General features: G+C 34.8%; 1 protein-coding gene across 2 annotated transcripts in view; it reads left to right on the top strand.

Annotated features, from left to right (window-relative positions):
• The window catches only part of LOC105332958 (tyrosine-protein phosphatase 10D), a 46,664-nt gene extending 28,348 nt beyond the window's left edge, over positions 1 to 18,316 (top strand). For both annotated transcript variants that reach the window (XM_066070539.1, XM_011435720.4), the window contains exons 6-29: positions 709 to 850; positions 1,256 to 1,386; positions 2,195 to 2,461; positions 2,775 to 2,922; positions 3,379 to 3,500; positions 4,137 to 4,237; positions 4,759 to 4,966; positions 5,494 to 5,763; positions 6,018 to 6,302; positions 6,564 to 6,824; positions 7,363 to 7,623; positions 7,746 to 7,879; positions 8,377 to 8,493; positions 8,825 to 8,888; positions 9,179 to 9,664; positions 10,193 to 10,379; positions 11,284 to 11,368; positions 11,696 to 11,863; positions 12,509 to 12,643; positions 13,059 to 13,181; positions 13,427 to 13,575; positions 13,985 to 14,120; positions 14,834 to 14,936; positions 15,584 to 18,316. In XM_066070539.1, coding sequence (XP_065926611.1) covers positions 709 to 850; positions 1,256 to 1,386; positions 2,195 to 2,461; positions 2,775 to 2,922; positions 3,379 to 3,500; positions 4,137 to 4,237; positions 4,759 to 4,966; positions 5,494 to 5,763; positions 6,018 to 6,302; positions 6,564 to 6,824; positions 7,363 to 7,623; positions 7,746 to 7,879; positions 8,377 to 8,493; positions 8,825 to 8,888; positions 9,179 to 9,664; positions 10,193 to 10,379; positions 11,284 to 11,368; positions 11,696 to 11,863; positions 12,509 to 12,643; positions 13,059 to 13,181; positions 13,427 to 13,575; positions 13,985 to 14,120; positions 14,834 to 14,936; positions 15,584 to 15,618 — 4,118 coding nt within the window. In that variant the 3' untranslated portion in view covers positions 15,619 to 18,316. The remainder of the gene's footprint in view (positions 1 to 708; positions 851 to 1,255; positions 1,387 to 2,194; positions 2,462 to 2,774; positions 2,923 to 3,378; positions 3,501 to 4,136; positions 4,238 to 4,758; positions 4,967 to 5,493; positions 5,764 to 6,017; positions 6,303 to 6,563; positions 6,825 to 7,362; positions 7,624 to 7,745; positions 7,880 to 8,376; positions 8,494 to 8,824; positions 8,889 to 9,178; positions 9,665 to 10,192; positions 10,380 to 11,283; positions 11,369 to 11,695; positions 11,864 to 12,508; positions 12,644 to 13,058; positions 13,182 to 13,426; positions 13,576 to 13,984; positions 14,121 to 14,833; positions 14,937 to 15,583) is intronic.
• The last annotated feature ends 1,642 nt before the right edge of the window (positions 18,317 to 19,958 follow it).

The following is a 19,958-nucleotide window of genomic DNA, read 5'->3' as shown; positions in this document are numbered from 1 at the left end:
CTGTTCTTTATCTTAGCCTTTGCAAGATTTTAAGAGGGTTTTGGTCATTTCAGCAGATTTACAATAACTTCAATTAGAGTAATTTCCCCTTATCAGTGCTTATTGTGACGTCAAAGCTGACGTTGGTTAAGTGTCGTCTTACTCTTTAAAACTCCCCTGAGAAATAAAAGTATGCGAAGTATACTGTTTTATTTACTTAAAAAGCATGATGTTCTTAAAATTACACATCTTATAAGCTTTTCAAAGGTTTTACTTTGATTCTCGGGAGAACGTGATGTTGGAACGTGAGGTTGGAAACCATTGGTACTATGAATTGTGGGTCAAAATTTACTGACTCCGAAAAAATATATCGGATCAATGTGTAAACGTTTGTGACGTCACACGATTATTTTTGATTTAAAGTGTACTGAGGTGAACTCGTGAGAGTGTGAAGTGATAAAAATTGCCATGATTACAGGGAACTACTGGGACGATTAAAACGATGCATTACTGGTCCGATTTACTGACGCCAAAAAAATCCGTTGAATGAATGTGCAACTAGTCCGAATTTTCTATTCACACACGCCTTGCCGGTAGAGCTCGCTTCGCGCCGGCGCTGCGCGCCGGCGAGCTGCGCTCGCTATTACAACCAGAATTACTTATTTTGAAATATAATTAAAGAATAATTTTGGTTTATTTGAATCCAATATAAAATTGATTTGTTTGCAGATCCGAATAGTCCAGAGAATCTCCAGATAACAGAGGTCACGAACTCTAGCGTGACCTTGACCTGGATGCCGGTGGCCTCTGGTGGCCTGGATTACTACCAGTCCAGTATATCCCCGCGGGAGACACTCACCAAGTCACCTCTGTAAGTTTCAGTATAATTATACATGTTCAATTATGAGTTGATAATTTAGTTTACATTTATTTGCTCATATTGTTAAATCTTCTTTATCTCATGCCCACTGGAAAGTCAAAATACTCGTTTAAAATAACTTAAACTCCTCCAGTAAACAATTGAAACCAAAATCCCAACAAATACCGGTAGTTAACAATGCCGTTTTTCAGAAATAGAAATCTTTATTATTTGCAAGTACATGTATTTATGGTAGACCAAATAGACCAAACATGAACTAAAAATCTTCATAATACTTGATACAAGATAATTTTTAGTAAAGATGAACTCAAAATCAACCTTAAAATCCTTGCACTCTGCAGTAGAGTCTTTAGGTATTTATTTGCTCATATAGTTAACACCTGTATATCTTTGCAGCCTGCAGTACAATCTTCAGGTGAGAGAGGTGACCTTCAGTAGCCTTGTCCCCGGGAAAAACTACTCGGTCGATGTCCGCGCTGCCAAACAGAAGAAGCTGAGTCCTCGAATCTCTGCAGAATTCCTCACTTGTAAGTCCCCTGTACTGTACACAGAGGCAGTGTCAATGTGATAATGTAATATATTTACATCATCCAGTGTCTTTGCCTGTGATAACACTTTGTATCGATTTTGTACTATATAACCCATAATACAAATGACGCCAAATTGAGGCGCCGTTAGGGTTTGCTTATTTATAGTTAAAGATTTAATTGTACGATGGCTTAAAATTATACAAATATAAGTAATAAGGAATCATGCTTTGAATATTATGAGGTGATAATTTCGGTCGGGGTGTGATCAAATCTATCATAAAGGCCTTCGGGCTTTATTAGATTAGATCACGCCCCGACCAAAATTATCACCTCATAATACTCAAAAATTAATCCCTATTCCTTATAGAGTACCCAAAAAAGTGTTGCCACTTCAAACAATGAAAATGTAGATATATGGTTTCACTGTCGTATTCATGATGTTGTTTTTCCTTATTGATTAATTCATAATGTAAATTCACAAAGGTTCATTAATTATTGCATAGTTATATCGTAATGTCCAGAAAATATTTGTGTTCTTATGTTGATAATTTATAAAAAGAAAATCAAATGACGGGTAAGATTTTCTTGATGTTTAGATTTGTAAGCTTGAGTGTGAATATGACTACATGGTAATATACATATGTTCTATTACTTTTGCTAAGTTGTCTAAAGTTGATGGTTTTCATTTTAATTGATTCTGATTGCTAATTTTACTATAGTTTGAACTTAATTGTTACATGTCTTAAACTGTTAGCAGGATTTTATCATTGTGTTTATCCAATGTCATTCTCATATACACGCACAGTGCCAAATCCCCCGGAAATGGTCAACATCACTCCCATCAGTGGCAGAGAGCTGGATGTTGATTGGTCGCCACCGGCCAATGGAATAGTAGATTACTACACTCTTTATCTGACATCAGACCATGCCCATCAGATCAACGTCACGGACAAGGTGTTCATCAGCTACCACAGGTTCACCTCCCTTCATCCCGGGGAGACCTACACGGTTCATATTCGATCACACGTGGCTAATGTCATGAGTTCAGAGGTCACCATGTCAGCCATGACCTGTAAGTGTTCACCTCTGGGAAAACGGAGCTCTAAAAAATCTTTAATGATTATGTACAATATAATCCTTATGAATTTTCCAGTTTTAGTAAATCTAATCCAGTTTGGAATGTAGTACATGTAACATATTAACTAGGTAATGCATTGTTTCCTCGTTAGTCAGAAAAGAGCCTAAGGTTATTTTACATTTGCCTGTCAATTGTGCTACTCTTCTGTCATTTATCTTACTAGGTTTCTTCTATCAAAAACTGTAACTTTTATGTTGTGTTTAAAGAACTTATCTCATACATTGTACATGTTTTATTTGTTGAAAAGATCCAAGTTCTGTGGCTGAGCTGTATGTGGAATACGTGGGGACCCGGTCTGTCAACGTCTCCTGGCCACGCCCCAACGGCAGTGCCTTCGACACGTTCGAGATCGCCATAGACCCTCCCCATGTCAACACCCCCATTCGCATACCTGAGTAAGCACTTTAATTTACTTCTGTTGATGTTATGAACTTGAATTTAATAGTGATGCATGAATTTGAAGTGTATGCATTTGAGTAAGCACTTTAACTTCTGTTGGTAGTGTAGAAAATGTGTTATGATATGAAATTATAGCAACACAATGGCATGTAGTTTAACATTTATGTTTGATAATCAATGACAACTTTGTTGATGCTATAGAAAACTTAATATGAATTAAAAAGCAACTATAGTTTTACATTTGTACACTTGTACTTAATAAGCTGGGTAGAAATATTTTTCACATATTAAAGTGCACTGTTGTTTTATTTTCTTAATATTTTTTTTGTTTATCAATGAAAATTATGGTTTGCAACTTGATCACGTCAGTGTCAGTCTTGTGATTTCATCTTTTTTGACAATGACAGTTTCCTAAAATATCTGATATATTTGTCGATTTTTTATCTGTGCAGTGCTGACGACATCTTACAGTACACGTTCACTAACCTGACCCCAGGTCAGCTGTACAAGATCTCCATAGCAACAGTCAACAGTGGAACTCAGAGTGATCAGGCCAGCGTTTATGTCATTACAGGTACACACAGCAAATTAAAAGATCTTTGGTGACACTGATCAAAATTCAAAAGTTCGGGAAAAGCAACCTCGAGTCTCACTTTCCCAATGTAAACACAAAATGAGAATTTTTACAAGTACAGTACTATAGTTTAGTAAGCTTGTTTACCTTTCATTACCCCAGAGCCAGTCATCATAGCAAGTTACAATTTCAAACCTATCTAGCCATTAATGAACTTAGATTTTACAACATGACATTGTCAATAAAAAATATTGATAAGTTGATAAATTTTTTGTCTGCCTAATGACAAAATTTTTTGTAATATTTCATTAAAAAAATGACTTTTTAGAATAAAATTATATTTCATGTACCTGTGCTAAATCACAAATAAAAGTCAAATCATATTTCATGGACATGTACCTCTGCCAAATCACAAATAAAAGTCAAAATAATTAATGCATAAAAAAACAGAATGTTGTTGTATGATCCAGTGTACTGTGATTACATGGACAGTCTCTGTGTTGTAGAACCCCCTCCTGTGAATATCTCGCGAAAAAGAACACAAAGCCAGTTTATTTTGTGAATGATACACATTTTTACTTTAGGAAACGTAGTTTTATAATCCAGTGTTTATTGTTCAGAATCTCTGTCTTTTAGAACCCCTCCCTGTGGAGGAGCTGAATGTGACCTCGGGCGACCCTTATACCCTCAACGTGGAGTGGAGCACCCCAGACCCCGCACAACAGCACCACTTCAATGTAACTACAGCCTACTGTTTAGAATTTCTACCATATTTCTCTTCATATTTCTTTATTAAAAATAAATTTTTTTTGCGTAATATATGGATTATTTCTTTTAATTCTCTTTGTTTTTTCATAAAAATTAAGATAAAATCAATCTTCTAAATTTAACTAGTTTAATTGAACTTTGTTCCATTCTTTTATATCAAATTTTTCTTGGAAGAGGGGGAGGGATTTAATTTGATATTTTATCCATCCGACGATGATTGAATTGTCTTTTAAATAAGGAATGAATTCAATAATTATTAATGTACATGAATATGATATAAAATGGTTTTGTGCAGTTTACACTTTATAAACTGTGAAGCAAAATCCCTGTTTGAAACATATTTGACATCAGTCTCGCTATGACATAGCCAACATTCTTTATACGATATAAGATATATTTTAATTTTTTTTAGCCAATCAGAAAGAGCGTTACAACCAGAATTAAGATATTAGTGAAACAAAGTAAATATCAGTTGACTTGTACTTTGTAGCTGCAGTACCACGACTGGTTGGACAGTGGGAATACGTCCTTCCCCATGGTGCTCGCCCTCCACGACCAATCCAAGTACGAGACCCACATCCTCAGCCTGAAACCGGGTCACCATTACTCGGTGTACGTCCAGGCTAAGCAGGTCAAGGACACAGGAAACGGGTCACTGGTGGCGTACAGTGCGTGGCAGAGTGTCAACAAGACGACCAGTAAGTAGTGGCAGGGTTTGTGACGTGGCGGCGGAGGAAATTCAAAATAAGGACATTAGATTTTATGTTGATATAAAGATACATTATTGGTTCTATAATTGCAAAAAATTTAAAACTGAAACAAAGAAAAATTGGAATTTAGACTAGAAGATGAAATGGTTTTTTTTTTTGACATGTAGATTTAGAATGTTTTATGATATGTGCATTAAAAGTTTCAGAAAATGTTTTTTAAAATATGCTATGAATAATTTCTATAACCATACTTTTTACTATTAATTGAGAGAAAATATATTGTCAATTATTGTATCACCATTAAGTCTTATCCTTAATTTGATCAAAACCTGAAGCACAAGTATGATATCTTTATATTAATTTTAAACATTGCGTTTCTTACCTTTCAATCGAATACTGGTATAAATGATCATTATTTCTAATCAGTACTTTCCATGATTTTATAAACTAATGTCTGAAGATTAAATTACACAAACATATATGCTATACAATTAATATGGGAAATTCTGTTCTAGAACCAAACAAAGTGATGAACTTGACGTACACAGCGTCACACGACAACATCCTTCTGACCTGGTTGCCAGGCAACGACAGTATGCAGGACAGTTACTTTGTGTGGTACCGGGCTCGTCTCCATGGCGACTATAGCCAGTGGATGAAGAATATCAGCAGTGATACGCGTATCGAGCTTACGTCGTTGTTCCCAGGACTGATGTACGAGATGGTGGTGTTCGCAGTCAGCCATTCCGAAATGAGTCCGCCCTCGGTAGTGTCAGCTCTCATGTGTAGGTCATAGTTCAGAGGTCATGGAATGATCCAAAAATTAAAGGGAATTCTTAAAAAAAGATACTTTGTAATGATAGAAAACTTTCGTAATAAAAGAAAACAATTAAGGTAACTATGTTTTCCAGAAAAACTACATAGTAAAGATATTTCTCTTACTATACATATTGAAATGGATAGGAATAATTCAATGAAAATATCTATCCAATGGCATGGAATTTTATCTTATATTTATGGGGGAATTCATGGCTTTCAGCTCCTCTGCCTCCCAGCGATGTAATGGTGACTGCCATTAGCAATGACAGCCTCTCTCTGAATTGGACGTATAACAGTAACGCCACCTTCGTAGAGAGCTGGAATGTTACACACACCAGTCTAATTGACGGAACCTCAGAAACGGCAACAATCCTAGCCAACTCCTCGCAGTATGTCGTCAATTATAACGTCACTGGACTCACTTCTGGACACACCTATAGCATCTCCATCTACAGTGTTGTCCAAAATGTGGTCTCTGAAGCTATTAGCCTAAATGTCTCAGTCAGTAAGTACTATTGTAAGAGCCTTGTAGATCTTATGATCATAAGATATTTGGGGGAATAAAACTTTGAAGTTGTTTTTTTTTCCTAATTTGGATTAAGATTTCAATCATTTGGCTGAAAGTATTTCGATACATGTACCGTTCAGGTATTTAATTTTTGTAACAGTTTTGTAAATTAAGTTTTTCTTCAAATGATTTTAACCAAGTTTTTATTATCATTTGCAAATATTAAAACTACATGTAAAACTATTTGTCTTCTTTCAGAGCCAGACATAGAGACGGTTTTATCAGAAGGCACCGTTGGCAGTAATAACCTGACAGTGTCGTACACACCGACGGACAACTACTTTCAGTTTTACGTCTTTGAGCTGCTGTCCCCGTATTCGGTCCAGAGGAAGGACAGAAACGACTCGGACCGCAGTGTGGTGTTCTCCGGGCTGCAGGGTGGGACCAAGTACACGGTCAGGGTCATGGCTGTCAGCGGGGACCAGTCTAGTCCCCCGCGGTTCATACTGATTCGCACTGGTAAGCTGAAACTCCCCATTTAAAAAAAAAGTCAATTTATTAATGAAATACTATATACATGGTTATTTTGAATAGGCATAGCCACAGTTGTGATTAAAGGGAGGTAATTGATACGTAAGATTTCCTCATGTCTTAAATTTGCCCGCTGACAACAAGGTTGAAAGGGACAAAAATAGAATGGGGATGAATATTTCCCTGTGTACAGGAGTACATGTAAAAAAAAATTACATGCCAGATTTATCTTTGAAAATTATTCTGAGAAAGCAGAGGAAAGAAAGTAAAAAAAGTTTCAAATTTAGTTCCATTACAAAAGGAGTATACATGTACTGGGGGGGGGGGGTCATTGTAAATAAACATTAAAATGAATAAAAAAATCATTTTCATATTTTTATTCTCAAATGTTTCTCTCAACTGTAACAACCAACAGTAAAAGTTTTTTGATCTTTTGAATTTTAACTTTTAGTTGAATTTGTTGCAGCGAAAAACTTTTTTTTTTTAAAGGCTATACAAGGGTTAATGTTCGTTGTTATTGTTTCAGTGCCCGAGTTGCCCTTTGTGGAGAGAGAGATGACTGCCAATTACATCAAGTTGAAAATCCACAAGCCCCCAGGGATTGTTGATACGTACAATGTGAGCTGTTCACAGAACTGTGGATCACAGTCCAGGCCTGCCAATCAGACGATAGTCGAGCTAGAGTTTGGTCCCTTGAATCCCTACACGGATTACAATTTCGTTATTCAAGCCATCGCTGGGGACAAAGTGAACTCGCTATTTGTCTACTCCAGAACGGAAGAATCAGGTATGAAAGATTAAATTGTTTTTCATAAATGATAGAGTCACATAAAGCACGGAGGGAAGGGAGTCATTTAGAAAAAAAAAAACTTGAAAGATTTAAAAAAAAAAATTCTGTCTCTGTTTTAGCCCCCTCTGCTGTGCAAAATCTGAACGTGGTTGAGATATCACCTAGAACTGTAAATGTGAGCTGGTCACCCCCAATGTATCCGAATGGAATCGTCCGGTCTTATCACATTACATACACAGCTGAGGATGAAACTGTAAGGGGATCATTTAGTGATGATTGATTTTAACCAAATAAAGGTTTTTTGATTTAATACATATATATTAGATGGTAACTGTTGTTAAAAATCTGTTTCTTGGTTATACATGTAGTTATTAAACTGGACGCAGTGCGGCTTCATTTCTTTCAGCTGAAGTAAAGAAAAAAAATGATTGTTGATAATAATGTGTATTTTTTTAAAAAAAAATCAAAAATACCTGTAAAACCATTCATGCATTATTCAATATTGAGAGAGAGAGAGAGAGAGAGAGAGAGAGAGAGAGAGAGAGAGAGAGAGAGAGAGAGAGAGAGAGAGAGAGAGAGAAAGAGAGAGAGAGAGAGAGAGAGATGAACAAAAACATGTAATATTAAGTCATGCACAAGAGAAAAAATAATTTTGTGAATGGATAGTACACATGTAATTAATTGTCTTCTCATGATATGTGTTCCAGTAACATATTAAAAAGATGTGTTCATTTATTTTACATGCATCAGGGACATATAATGGACCAAGGACAGGCGGACATTACGGTGACCCCGGAACTATTGAGTGCCCAGACCTTCAGACAGAAGTTTGTGGACCTGAAGGCCGGCCTGAAGTACACGTTTAGAGTAAGTCAGACACTCAGAGGTTCCCTGTTCAATTTAGTTAGAACTTAGGCATGAATGTATCAAATGATTATGACATTTCATTTAGGGTTTTAAAATGAAGTTTTACTTTGAGGAGATGCTTTAACTAACGATTTAATTTGAACATATTTAATTGTATTTCATTGTCCATATCAACTACATGGACAGACAAATAAACTGGATGCAAGTTCTGACCCTTTTGATATCATTACATATGTAAAAAACTAATTCAAATGCTCAGCTACTAAGTTATTAATAAAAGTTTATTACCAACACTTCAAAAAATAACTCTTTTTTGTCCTTTATTTTGCAGGTTTCAGCTAAAACAGTCCTTGCAAATATTCCAGAGAAAGCTGAAATTGTCCTACGCACATATAGTAAGATAATTTATGTAGAATGAAGTTTAAGTAAATCCTAAATTTAAGTTTTAAAAATGTGGCTATAGCACATGAAGCATAATAATTACTTAATATATCAAGTAAAATCTGATATTTGATATTATAATACTTGTAAGTGTTTGTGTTTCTAATCAACAGAAAATTTGAAACCCTGTAATATGCTACCGGTAGTTATTTTATATTTTGGGAAAAAACAATTAACAAATTGTAAAGACATACTAATAATGCAGACAGATTTATAATGGTTCTCTTGGTGATGTCTCATTTAGATCCACCGATTAAAGATGGCTTAACTCTGAGCCAGACCAAACCAAAACAGTTGACATCCGGGGGTCAAACTGTGACCCCTACAACCATCACCGCCAACTTCACCAACGCCTTCTCGGACAAGTACGGCCCCATCCAGGCCTATATTGTCATAATAGCCACCGACGCCGACGAAGAGCACATCAAAACCAGCACGCTGCCTGACTGGAAGGCAGCACAGGTCAACCCGAACATCAAGGCCTATCAGACTGTGCGCAACTGCTCCGACTTCTTCCTCCCATCGTCTTCCTGCGGACGAGCGCGCAATGTGCGCAGCACAGGGGGAGAGAAGAGCTTCAAGGTGTTCGAGATCGGAGTGGAGGCAGAGTGTGCTAACGTGCCGTACTGTAACGGTCCGCTCAAACAGAATACTAAGTACTATGTTAGACTGAGGGCGTACACTGCGGGGGGATACGCTGACACCGCTTACTCTGATCCCATTGTTACAGGTAAATGAGGCAACTTACAGTCACTGTAAACCAAGTTTTATTCGTGGGCAATTATTTTTACGATGTTCAGGAAAGCCATTTCAAAACAGACTTGTAAATTAGGTCATTTTAATTGATATAAAAATTTATTTTCAAACTTTTTACAAAGATTTTAATTTGAAGTAAATACTATCAATATTCCAATCAGTAGTGAGTGCTGATATATACAATATACATAATTCTATCATTTTTTATGTTTAATCAATACACTTACTCCAGTTTATTGTTTATAAGAAAGGTGAATGTATTTTACATGGTTATCAACCTTAAAGTTTGTTGTTACAGTGTAAACTTGATAATTATGAAAACAAAACTAGGTATTTAACCAGATCATCAATTTGAAATTAATCTACTTTATCTAAGTAGATTACCCCTGGTAAATAAGTCAATGTGTTTTATGAAGTGATCAATCTACATTATTAAGGAATGGTACCTAGTCAATAGGTCAATGTATTTTACGAGGTCATCATTCAACCCTTGTTGTTACAGGAACGGTCCCTGATCCAGATGAAGGACCAGGCACAGGGGCCATCATTGCCGCTGTGGTCAGCTCCATCTTTGTTGTTCTCTTCATCATCGCTGTCTTCTTTGTTCGTCGTCGATTTCAGAATAAGAGCCCGGGACATACCCCTGGAGGACCGTCTCCTAGAACCAGCTTCAGCCGGCACAAGAAGAGGTTTGTCTAGATGTCGAGGAATTCTACCTCAGATCTATATAATTATGTATTAATTGCACCGTAGATTTACGCACCTTAGATTTCTGTGTATCAGTATTAACTGTAAATCAACTTTTATTCGTGTGCGAGAAATTTTTGCAAGGTTCTTGAAAACCTGTTCATCACTAATATTTCTCACTGTGAACCAGTTTTTGACATATGGCTGTCATAACAACAAGATATTGTGAATGAATCTTTTGTCGCTAAAATTAGTTGTCGCGAATCAGTACATGTATATCCAGAGTTAATCACGAAATTAAATTGTCGCGATGTAAAGTTGGTTAACAGTATACGTTGTTGCAGTCGTTGATTATAATTGGTACATTTTACGTTGATTGCACCATTATACATGTAGGATTCTATGTATCAACATTTGTATAAAGGCTGCTATATAGTTGTTTTTTGTACACAGTTGTTTTTACCTTAACATGAAGATGTTTTGTTGGACACTGCATTCGATTATTTTATAAATGCAGAAGTTTACCTGTATATGTAGTCGTTTAAATGTTTAATGATCGTTTCTAACAAGTTCTAGAATATCATATAAAATAGAATAACCATTGTGTAGAATCTCAAATAACATGGAATAACCATTATGTAGAAACTCAAATAACATGGAATAACTGTTACATAGAATCTCAAATAAAAAAGAATAGCCATTATGAAGAATCTCAAATAACATGGAATAACTGTTATGTAGAATCTCAAATAACACAGAATAACCATTAACTTCAAACTCAAATAATATAGAATAACTATTATGTACATGTACAAAAACTATATGCAATATCATTTCCATACCCTGAAGATAGGATCTTTATAGAACCCTGTATGTTATTGATTGATATGCGTGTCTTTCTTTTAGCCATGAAGTCAAGGTGGCAGACTTTAAGGACTACATTAAGACCCTGTCTGCCGACTCCGACTTTAAATACGCAGAACAGTTTGAGGTTTGTTGTCTCTCATTTCGTTCTCCTATTGTAATGCTACAGTTACACTGTTAGGCCAAAAGAATTAATGTTTTGTTTCTCAGGCACAAGCTATTGCATTGTTAGCTCAAATACTGATGTATTGATTAATTTTATTCCCAAACTGAAAAGCAAAGAATCTCTATTTTTTAATTTTTTTATTATATTTTGAAATTTTTGGCCTATAAAGTATTAAACTGAAGATTTTTTTTTTTTTTTCGCAAGTTGTTTAACTTTTTTGAAAACATACACATATTACATGTATTGATAGGAAGAAAAAAATGTTATGTAATATTTTTAATTTGACAGGACCTGAAAGAAGTGGGACGAGAACAGACTTGTTCCGCAGCAGAGTTACCGGTGAACCGTGGGAAAAACCGATTTACCAATATTCTGCCGTACGACCACTCCCGAGTGAAGCTGCTTCCAACAGATGACGAAGAGGGGTCGGATTACATCAATGCAAACTACATGCCGGTATGCAAAAAAGTGTTGGCTAGATATTATAAATGTAAAAAATTTTCAAAATGTAAAAGTTGTACAAATGCTTTGATGAAATGTTTGATAAAGTTGATAAATAAATCTAGGGGTACCAATCTTAAAGCTTAAGAAAAAATAAAAGTAAATGAAAATGTAAAGTTTAATCTAAATCAAATACATGTGAATGAAAATTTTTCAAATAAAAAACTTTAAATTTCTTTCTATGTTATCGATGATATGTGAAATGACTGACACACATTCATGTAGATCAACATGAGACAGAATGATGTTCATTTCTTTGGATTTTGTTGATTCATATTTATAAAATGGCTCCTCTGTTCTGTATGCAGAGTTTTACCTCTACAGTAAAACATGGTTATAGTGAACATTCTTATGATGAATTGACGCTTACAGTGAAGTGATTTTCATATCCCATGACTTTATTACATGTTGTAAACTTGACAGATATAACAAATTAAGCTTATAACAAAGCAAAATTGCCCATCCCTGGCACTTTGGTAAACATGTAAGCATGTTTTACTGTATAAAATATATGATATTTTCACAGTTACATTCAAATTGAAAGTTTTATTAGGTATTTTAACAGTCAGACACATTGAAATTCATCCGATCTATGTTCAGGGTTACACCTCTAAGCGAGAGTACATCGTGACCCAGGGACCCCTCCCCTCCACAAGGGATGACTTCTGGCGGATGATCTGGGAGCAGAACATCCGTAACATTGTGATGCTGACCAGGTGCACAGAGAAAGGCAGGGTGAGTGTAGAACAATGTAACATATAGCAGTCTGTATTAATGAATGAAAAGTGTTTTACCTCTGTGAGAGCATTATGTACATGGTATTTTGTCTTACATATTATTGATATATCTGGTAGGATTCTTTAATGTATAAAGTCATTCTTGTATGTATGTGCATGAACCAAACAATTTGAAGAAGATCAAAACTTTATTTTAAGAGAATATGTATTAAGATAAAATGTTATCTAAAATGTAAAAAAATTCTCATCCAAAAGAAAAGGTAGAGAAAAGTGAAATTTACAGTTGAGTCAAAATGATTTCATAATTATAGTAATGATTTTGTTCTGCTTCAAATATGGTTATACATATGTACAGATCAATTAGTTACAAGGATACACATTCAAGTAATTTACTGTTTGGTGCTGTTTTTCAGGAGAAATGTGATCACTACTGGCCGCCACACTCGGACGCCATGTTTTACGGTGACCTGCAAGTGGCAGTACTAACGGAGACCAGGTTTCCTTCCTGGAGCATCACAGAAATGAAGATAGCTTATGTAAGTTATGTGAGAACTTGTGTTCAAACCCATTGTTTATCATGTATACAAAAAAATATGTTCAAGCCAATCCAAACTTCTCATCCTCGTGAGACTAAATTTACTGACTTCAATCTGTGGCAAGTCACAACATGACTATATCTTGTTACCAACTGTAAATGGTAATGAGCTTTATGTTTCTTGTGTATGAGGATTTTTATTTGGTATATTGCCCTATTTCTATAACTTTGATGTTTTTCTCCCAGGGTAATGTAACACGACCCATCAGACACTTCCATTTCACCGCTTGGCCGGACTTCGGGGTCCCGGAGCGACCCCAGAGCTTGATCAAGTTTGTACGCATCGTGAGGGACCAGATGATCAGAGAGTGTGGCCCAATGCTGGTCCACTGCAGGTAAGGGTTTGAATTAAAAATGAAGAAAAAATTCAGCATTTTGTTTATTTTGAGAATTAAAATGTTATTTTAGAAATGCAAAGTAAATGCACAGGTGAAGTGGGCCAAAAAAGAAAAAGAATATTTTGGTTTTTAAAAAGCATTACTGCATTAGATCAAATCCTGACACATTGATTAATCTTATTGCCATATTAAAAAGGTAAATAACTCTATTTAAGTTAAAATTCCATAGCATAGTTGAGTTATTCCACTTAGCCAATCTATAAAAAAAGGAATGAAAAACATGCCTGCCATATTGTATTCTGAAATGCTTGACTAGGGATTCAGTACAGTTTAAGCTGTAGCATTAAAACTGACCACCTTTGAAATAACGTAATCCTGATACATTTTACCTTGCTGTTTATGACAGTGCGGGTGTCGGACGATCAGGGACGTTCATCGTACTGGACCGCCTCCTACAGGAAATCAAGGAGCGAGACACGTTGGACATCTTTTCCATCGTCCACGACCTGAGGAAGGAGAGGGTGTGGATGGTGCAGACAGAGGTAGGTCCTCTATTCCTGTCTTTTGTACATCATACATTTGTGACTCTTGTGGTCAAACGCTGTGCAGATGTTTTGTGTGCATGTGTGTTAAACTCAAGTATGATAAAATTGTTAGTTATTTAATATGAAATTTTTTTTAGCAGTTGTGCCCTTTACCTTTCAGCTGGATTAACAAGAGCAACTTTTTTTCATTCTTTTTGTTCATTTAGAAAAAAAAAATGAGACTTTTTAAGAAGAGGTTATTGCTGGAAAATACATTTGTCATCTTTTCATTTCTTCTTCTCCAGTTTATATATTTGTAAAGCTAACAAAGATTTTTATTAACTAATTCTTATTGTACATGACATGTACTTATAAACAGTTTTGAGATATCTGCACATATTGATATGTGTACTGTATATAGGGAAATATTCGCCCCTGTTTTATTTTCGCCCCTTTCACCCTTGTTGTCAGCGGGCAAATTTAAGACTGGGAGATTCCATTCTCAAAGATAATACCTCTTTTAACAAAATTGCATCTGGGCGAATTCAAGACGGGACAAAACCGTTTGGAAGTGATGAAGAGCAAAAATAGTACGGGGCGAAAATAACCCTGTATACAGTAGTTAGAAGTGGCAAGTGGTCTCATTCTCTTGTAAAATAGGAGAGAAAGAGTGAATTGTCTCCCTTGGACTGAAGCAGAGTGTTCAGCGCATTCCTTTTCTCTCGTTACAGCAACAGTACGTGTGTGTTCACCAGTGTCTGCTCTGTGTCCTAGAGGGACGAGAAGAGGAGCATGTGTATCAAAATCTCGGAATCGCTAACGCGGCCTTCGACGGTGAGTCGATGTGTTGAGGTTTCATTTTTTCTTGTATCTGGGAGCATGCTACGTTTACAATTCACTGCCGTAAATTTATCAATTTGAAATCAACATCAAGAATCTGAAAATCTAAATAGGTTTGAGAGTTTTCAATTATGAGTAACCGGTAAGGATAGTAAGAATTGTTTCTTTAAAATTAAACTCTAGGAATCTTTGCTCATCTCTTGACAAAAGCTTTTTAGATAATTGTGTGTACTTAAAAATCAGTACTTTGAGTTTTTGTCAAATGATTAAAATGATTTTTTGGATGTTTAAACTTATAGTTGCTAATGTTTAGTGTTGATAGAGACCAGCTCATTGATAAATAAACAAATCTACATGTAAGTTGAAAGTGATAGATTTTTTATTATTGTTGGGAAAATTATACATGCACTTTTGGGTTTAGTTGCAATAATGTAGCCCTCTCCGATTTTTTATATCTGATGTTAACCCCCCCTCCCCTCTCTCCCCCCCCCCCCCTCCCCCCCCCCCCCCCCAAAAAAAAAATGGGAGAGAGCTACATTATTGCAGCTATTATGGGTTATTCATTTAGTAATAATTAAACATGCTTGTGTAATACATGCATGCATTCATGTAATATGATGTATTATTTGATTATTTTACAGCTGATGATGAAGGAATAAATGTGGAAATCCCTTGAGGGGCCTCCTATCCCCAGTGTTGTTCTCTGTATTTCATCGCAAGTTGCTGCTTTCACTAACATAGAAGCATACCGATACATCAAGGCTGATCAAATGATACATTTCATAGCTTTCAGAAATTGTCATAGGGTATTTAACACAATTTTTTGTAAATTATTTTTCACTTCAAAGAAAATTCTGTTAAACTGAATAATGTTTTTGTAAATGCATTGTATACAAGTTCTCAAGTTTCTTTTTTTTTTTTTCATTAGAATATAAGTCAGTATTAAATCATGCAAAAGAACTTGTTGAAATAATTTTAAAGAATTAGTTTAGAGGCATAAGAAATTGCCAAAAATATTATTTTTTGATGATTTGTATATCAGTGAGAATCCATGCAGGACTTTTTTTTAAAAAGATATTGTGTTTGTTGATGCAACTTTTTCCCGGATATGCATTTATTTTTTACGCATATCATACTTCACAACGAAATGCAGAATACAGCTTAAATTTGTTTTGATGCATGATGCATCATTCTTAAAGCATGTTCTGTGCACCGTTTTTACTGCCAGTAACTCATACAATCTTGTACCATTGACTTTCTTTGTTATCAAAGGTATATGTAGTGATCAATTAATTTTTTCCCATTAAATGATAAGATTTTTATGCCATGTGTGTTTTTAATTATCATGTGTATATTATATATCTTTGGTCGTGATATTGTAAGGTTGTGCGATTTGTCATATCATCTTTGTTGGTGCTGTGAAGCCTTTTTGTAAATATATCCATTCCAAAATCTTTGTACATCTATTGTTTTATTTTTTATATTGATATTTATTATGATTATATATATTTATTGTTGGGCCATGTCGTTTTTTTTGTGTACTACTATTCTAGTAGTGGAAATCTTCCCATTAAGCACTGGAAGTCAGATTTAGCTAAAAATTATGATGTCATTGATGAAATATCAGATTATCAACGAACATTTCCTTAGTATAGCTGCCATTTCTATTTCTGTATACAGTGTGTGTTTATGCATGTATAATTACTATGTACATGTACATACACACAAAATTGATTCCACTTCCCCAGTCAACCAGAAATTGGGAACATTATTTTTTTTTATTGTTTAAAACATTTCATACATGTATATTTGCCACAAAAAATGAATTCTTTATATATTTTTTTTTGAAGAACAATTTTTACTGTTACAACTGTTTTCTGTAATTAGGAGGGATTAATTGTTTACACTTGAACAATGAATTAATTAGGACCATTTTGGGGATTTATGTAACTATATCATTGCAAAAAAGTTTTCTGATTTTCTCCCAGCAATTGAAATTTGATTTACATGCTTTTATTGCATCTTAAGGTGCCATGATATTTTTGTACATGTAGAGATATTTTATAAAGCTATTCTTTGTAGAGTTTATTAAGGTTGTTGTGTAGTGCCTTATTTAGTATGATCTGTAAGGAGTGTCTGAGTCTCTCATACTCTTTATTCAAACTCAACATTGGGGCATTATTCCAAGAATCTGTAAGATTTGATATTAAAATTTTTTTTTGTATTTTACCAATTTTTTGTTTTTTTACAATCTATCAATTTAATAGAATAAAATGGAAGTTCTGTGTACAAGGCAATTATTTACATCCAAATTTGTTTTTGTAAAACTTAATCTTATTGGCAATGTGCTTCAATTTCTTCAACACAGAGCCTAATTTTTGTTCGCAGCAACTTTATTTCACTCTTTATCAGAGATGAATCATTCAATTTCCTGCTGCTAAATTTTTGCGCCAAGCCTTGTCTAAACCTGTGTTGTTAAACCCATATGGCAAGGACTGGTTCGCAGCGGGATACATTTAGTGGATAATCTCTCGTGAACCTCGCTGCGAAAATTATCTTGCATGCGAATAAAAGTTAGTTCACAGTTACTGATTTTAAAACATTCAAGTTAATTAATTGTCTTGCACAACAGTTGTGCCTTGGCGAAATTGAGCAAGGCAATATTTTTTACAGTCTTGTCATCAGGCAAAAAAAAAAATATATGCATCGTAAAGAATTACAGTAACCTTATACCAGTTTACATTCTGTCTTTATTTGATTGATGGTTGATTTTTTTTAAGAAGAAAAGGGTTGTCCATGAGATATCTCAACAATGTAGTTCTTCTGTTTTGGGCATAACATGTATTTTTGGAGAAAGTCGTAAATCCAATACAGTAGCTTTGATTTCTAAAAACAATTGTTAACTGTAGTCTAATGTTGTTGAAATAAGTTGATAAGAATTAGTAATAAAATATTTAAATGATAGAATATTCAAGATTTTGTAATTATAGATTTCAAGGATGTAGTATCTTTTATATTCCAGATTATCAAAATGTATATCCACTTTTTTGTGTGTTGGGCATTGTATATCTATTTAGTGTTTTGTTTCACTTCCGTGTGTAATATGTGCACAGTGTAAGACTTTATCAAGCTATTATCAGAGTTTGGTGTTTACCTTTGTGCTCCCCTGTATGTTTTTTTCCACATGAATGTAAGTGTTGTATTTTTGTACAGTACTGTACTGACTCTTTGAATCAGCATACCATCACGTGATGTTTTGTTTTTAATGATGTGACTACTCACCTGAAAAGAAATAAGTTTTCTTTTACATCTAGTCAGCATTGAAGTTCTGACCTCAATTTCCAATAACGAAATGAATAAATATACAAATATTATTTATCTTCAGTGTTGTTATTTTATTTTTTTTAATTATTTCTTCGTTTCTACACAAGAAATATAAAAGGGATTGGGATGTAATGAAAGTATAAATTTAAAATACATATGTTGATAATCAGAACGATGAAATTCAATCACATCGTCGGTGACCCACGTGTGATTCACATCGATTCTCTCCATCATCACTCGGTTTGAGGAAACTTATGGACTCAAAACCGTGGGTTGCGGCGTTTGAGGAAACTTGTGGACTCAAAACCGAGGGTTGCGGCGTTTGAGGAAACTTGTGGACTCAAAACCGTGGGTTGCGGCGTTTGAGGAAACTTGTGGACTCAAAACCGTGGTTTGAGGAAACTTGTGGACTCAAAACCGTGGTTTGAGGAAACTTGTGGACTTTGAGGAAACTTGTGGACTCAAAACCGTGGTTTGAGGAAACTTGTGGACTCAAAACCGTGGTTTGAGGAAACTTGTGGACTTTGAGGAAACTTGTGGACTCAAAACCGTGGTTTGCGACGATGATTCAATCACGGCATTTGGATAGCATTCCTCTTTTTTTTCAGATACGTTAATTGGCCTAGTTTACATTTGAATGAGATAATATGGCCGAGTTCTAACGATTCTCACAAATACTTACAATTGACCCATCGTGAGAAAATTTAAATAGGCAAAGGCACATGCTTAACCTTTTTTTTTCGCTCTGATGTGCAATACATGTGCAACATATTGGAATAATACTTTAATTGCCAGAGCGTGAAATTGGTAGTTCAATAGACTTTTCAGACATTTTTTTTTTCATTTGGATGACATACATGTATATGTGGTTTTATATTAAATGATAAAAAACAATTTCGATATTTGATGTGCCAAAAAAGAAAAACTTGATAAGCGTTAAATATCAAAATCGTTTAAAAAAAAGCCTGAAAAACGATAGAAATTTTAAGTCCATCGAAATTGTTCACACTTACATGTACATATGTTTATTTATCTCTTCTTCGTCAACTATTATTTTCTTGTTAATGAACTAAAATTTGCTTTTTAGGATATCTTTAAATAACGGCACGTTTCTCGGGCCAACACACTGCACTGTCGCCATTTATCATCTGTTAATCTGATGAAAACTTTTTTTCATGAAAAATTGAGTGATATAAATATTACCGGGCCTTATGGTCCCTTAATTAAAGTTAACAAAGAAAACAGAATAATAACTGAGTATATCGCATAATTTAACATTTCAAATTGAAAAGAGAACTAACAATAGTCCGACATTATATTTTATATTTTGTGAATAGGCGTTTCATTGTGTAATAAAACAGACAATCATGTTTATAGTGTATACTAATCACTTCATGATTCGAACCTAACCCCCACCCACCCCAAAAAGAAAATTGTATCCGCGACACACAGTCAAATGGCGCATTAATAGCCGCTCAACCAATTCCGATGCATTACACGAGGATGATAAAAATTTATATATCGTTCTTACATTTTGGAGGTATGCAGTTATTTTTAATAAAATCTTTTTTCAAGAAAAAAAAATTGAATTTTTCATTGATTGAGCTTTGTGAAAGAATAAAAACTGGAGAAAATCAACCAGTTTAGAACGATATCTTTGCTGAACGTGGAAGGGGGAATATTCATAGCAGT

The sequence above is a fragment of the Magallana gigas genome, chromosome 9, assembly GCF_963853765.1.
Source record: "Magallana gigas chromosome 9, xbMagGiga1.1, whole genome shotgun sequence".
NCBI lineage: Eukaryota > Metazoa > Mollusca > Bivalvia > Ostreida > Ostreidae > Magallana > Magallana gigas.
Note: the sequence above shows the minus strand (reverse complement) of the source record. Positions and strands in the feature narration are given on the sequence as shown.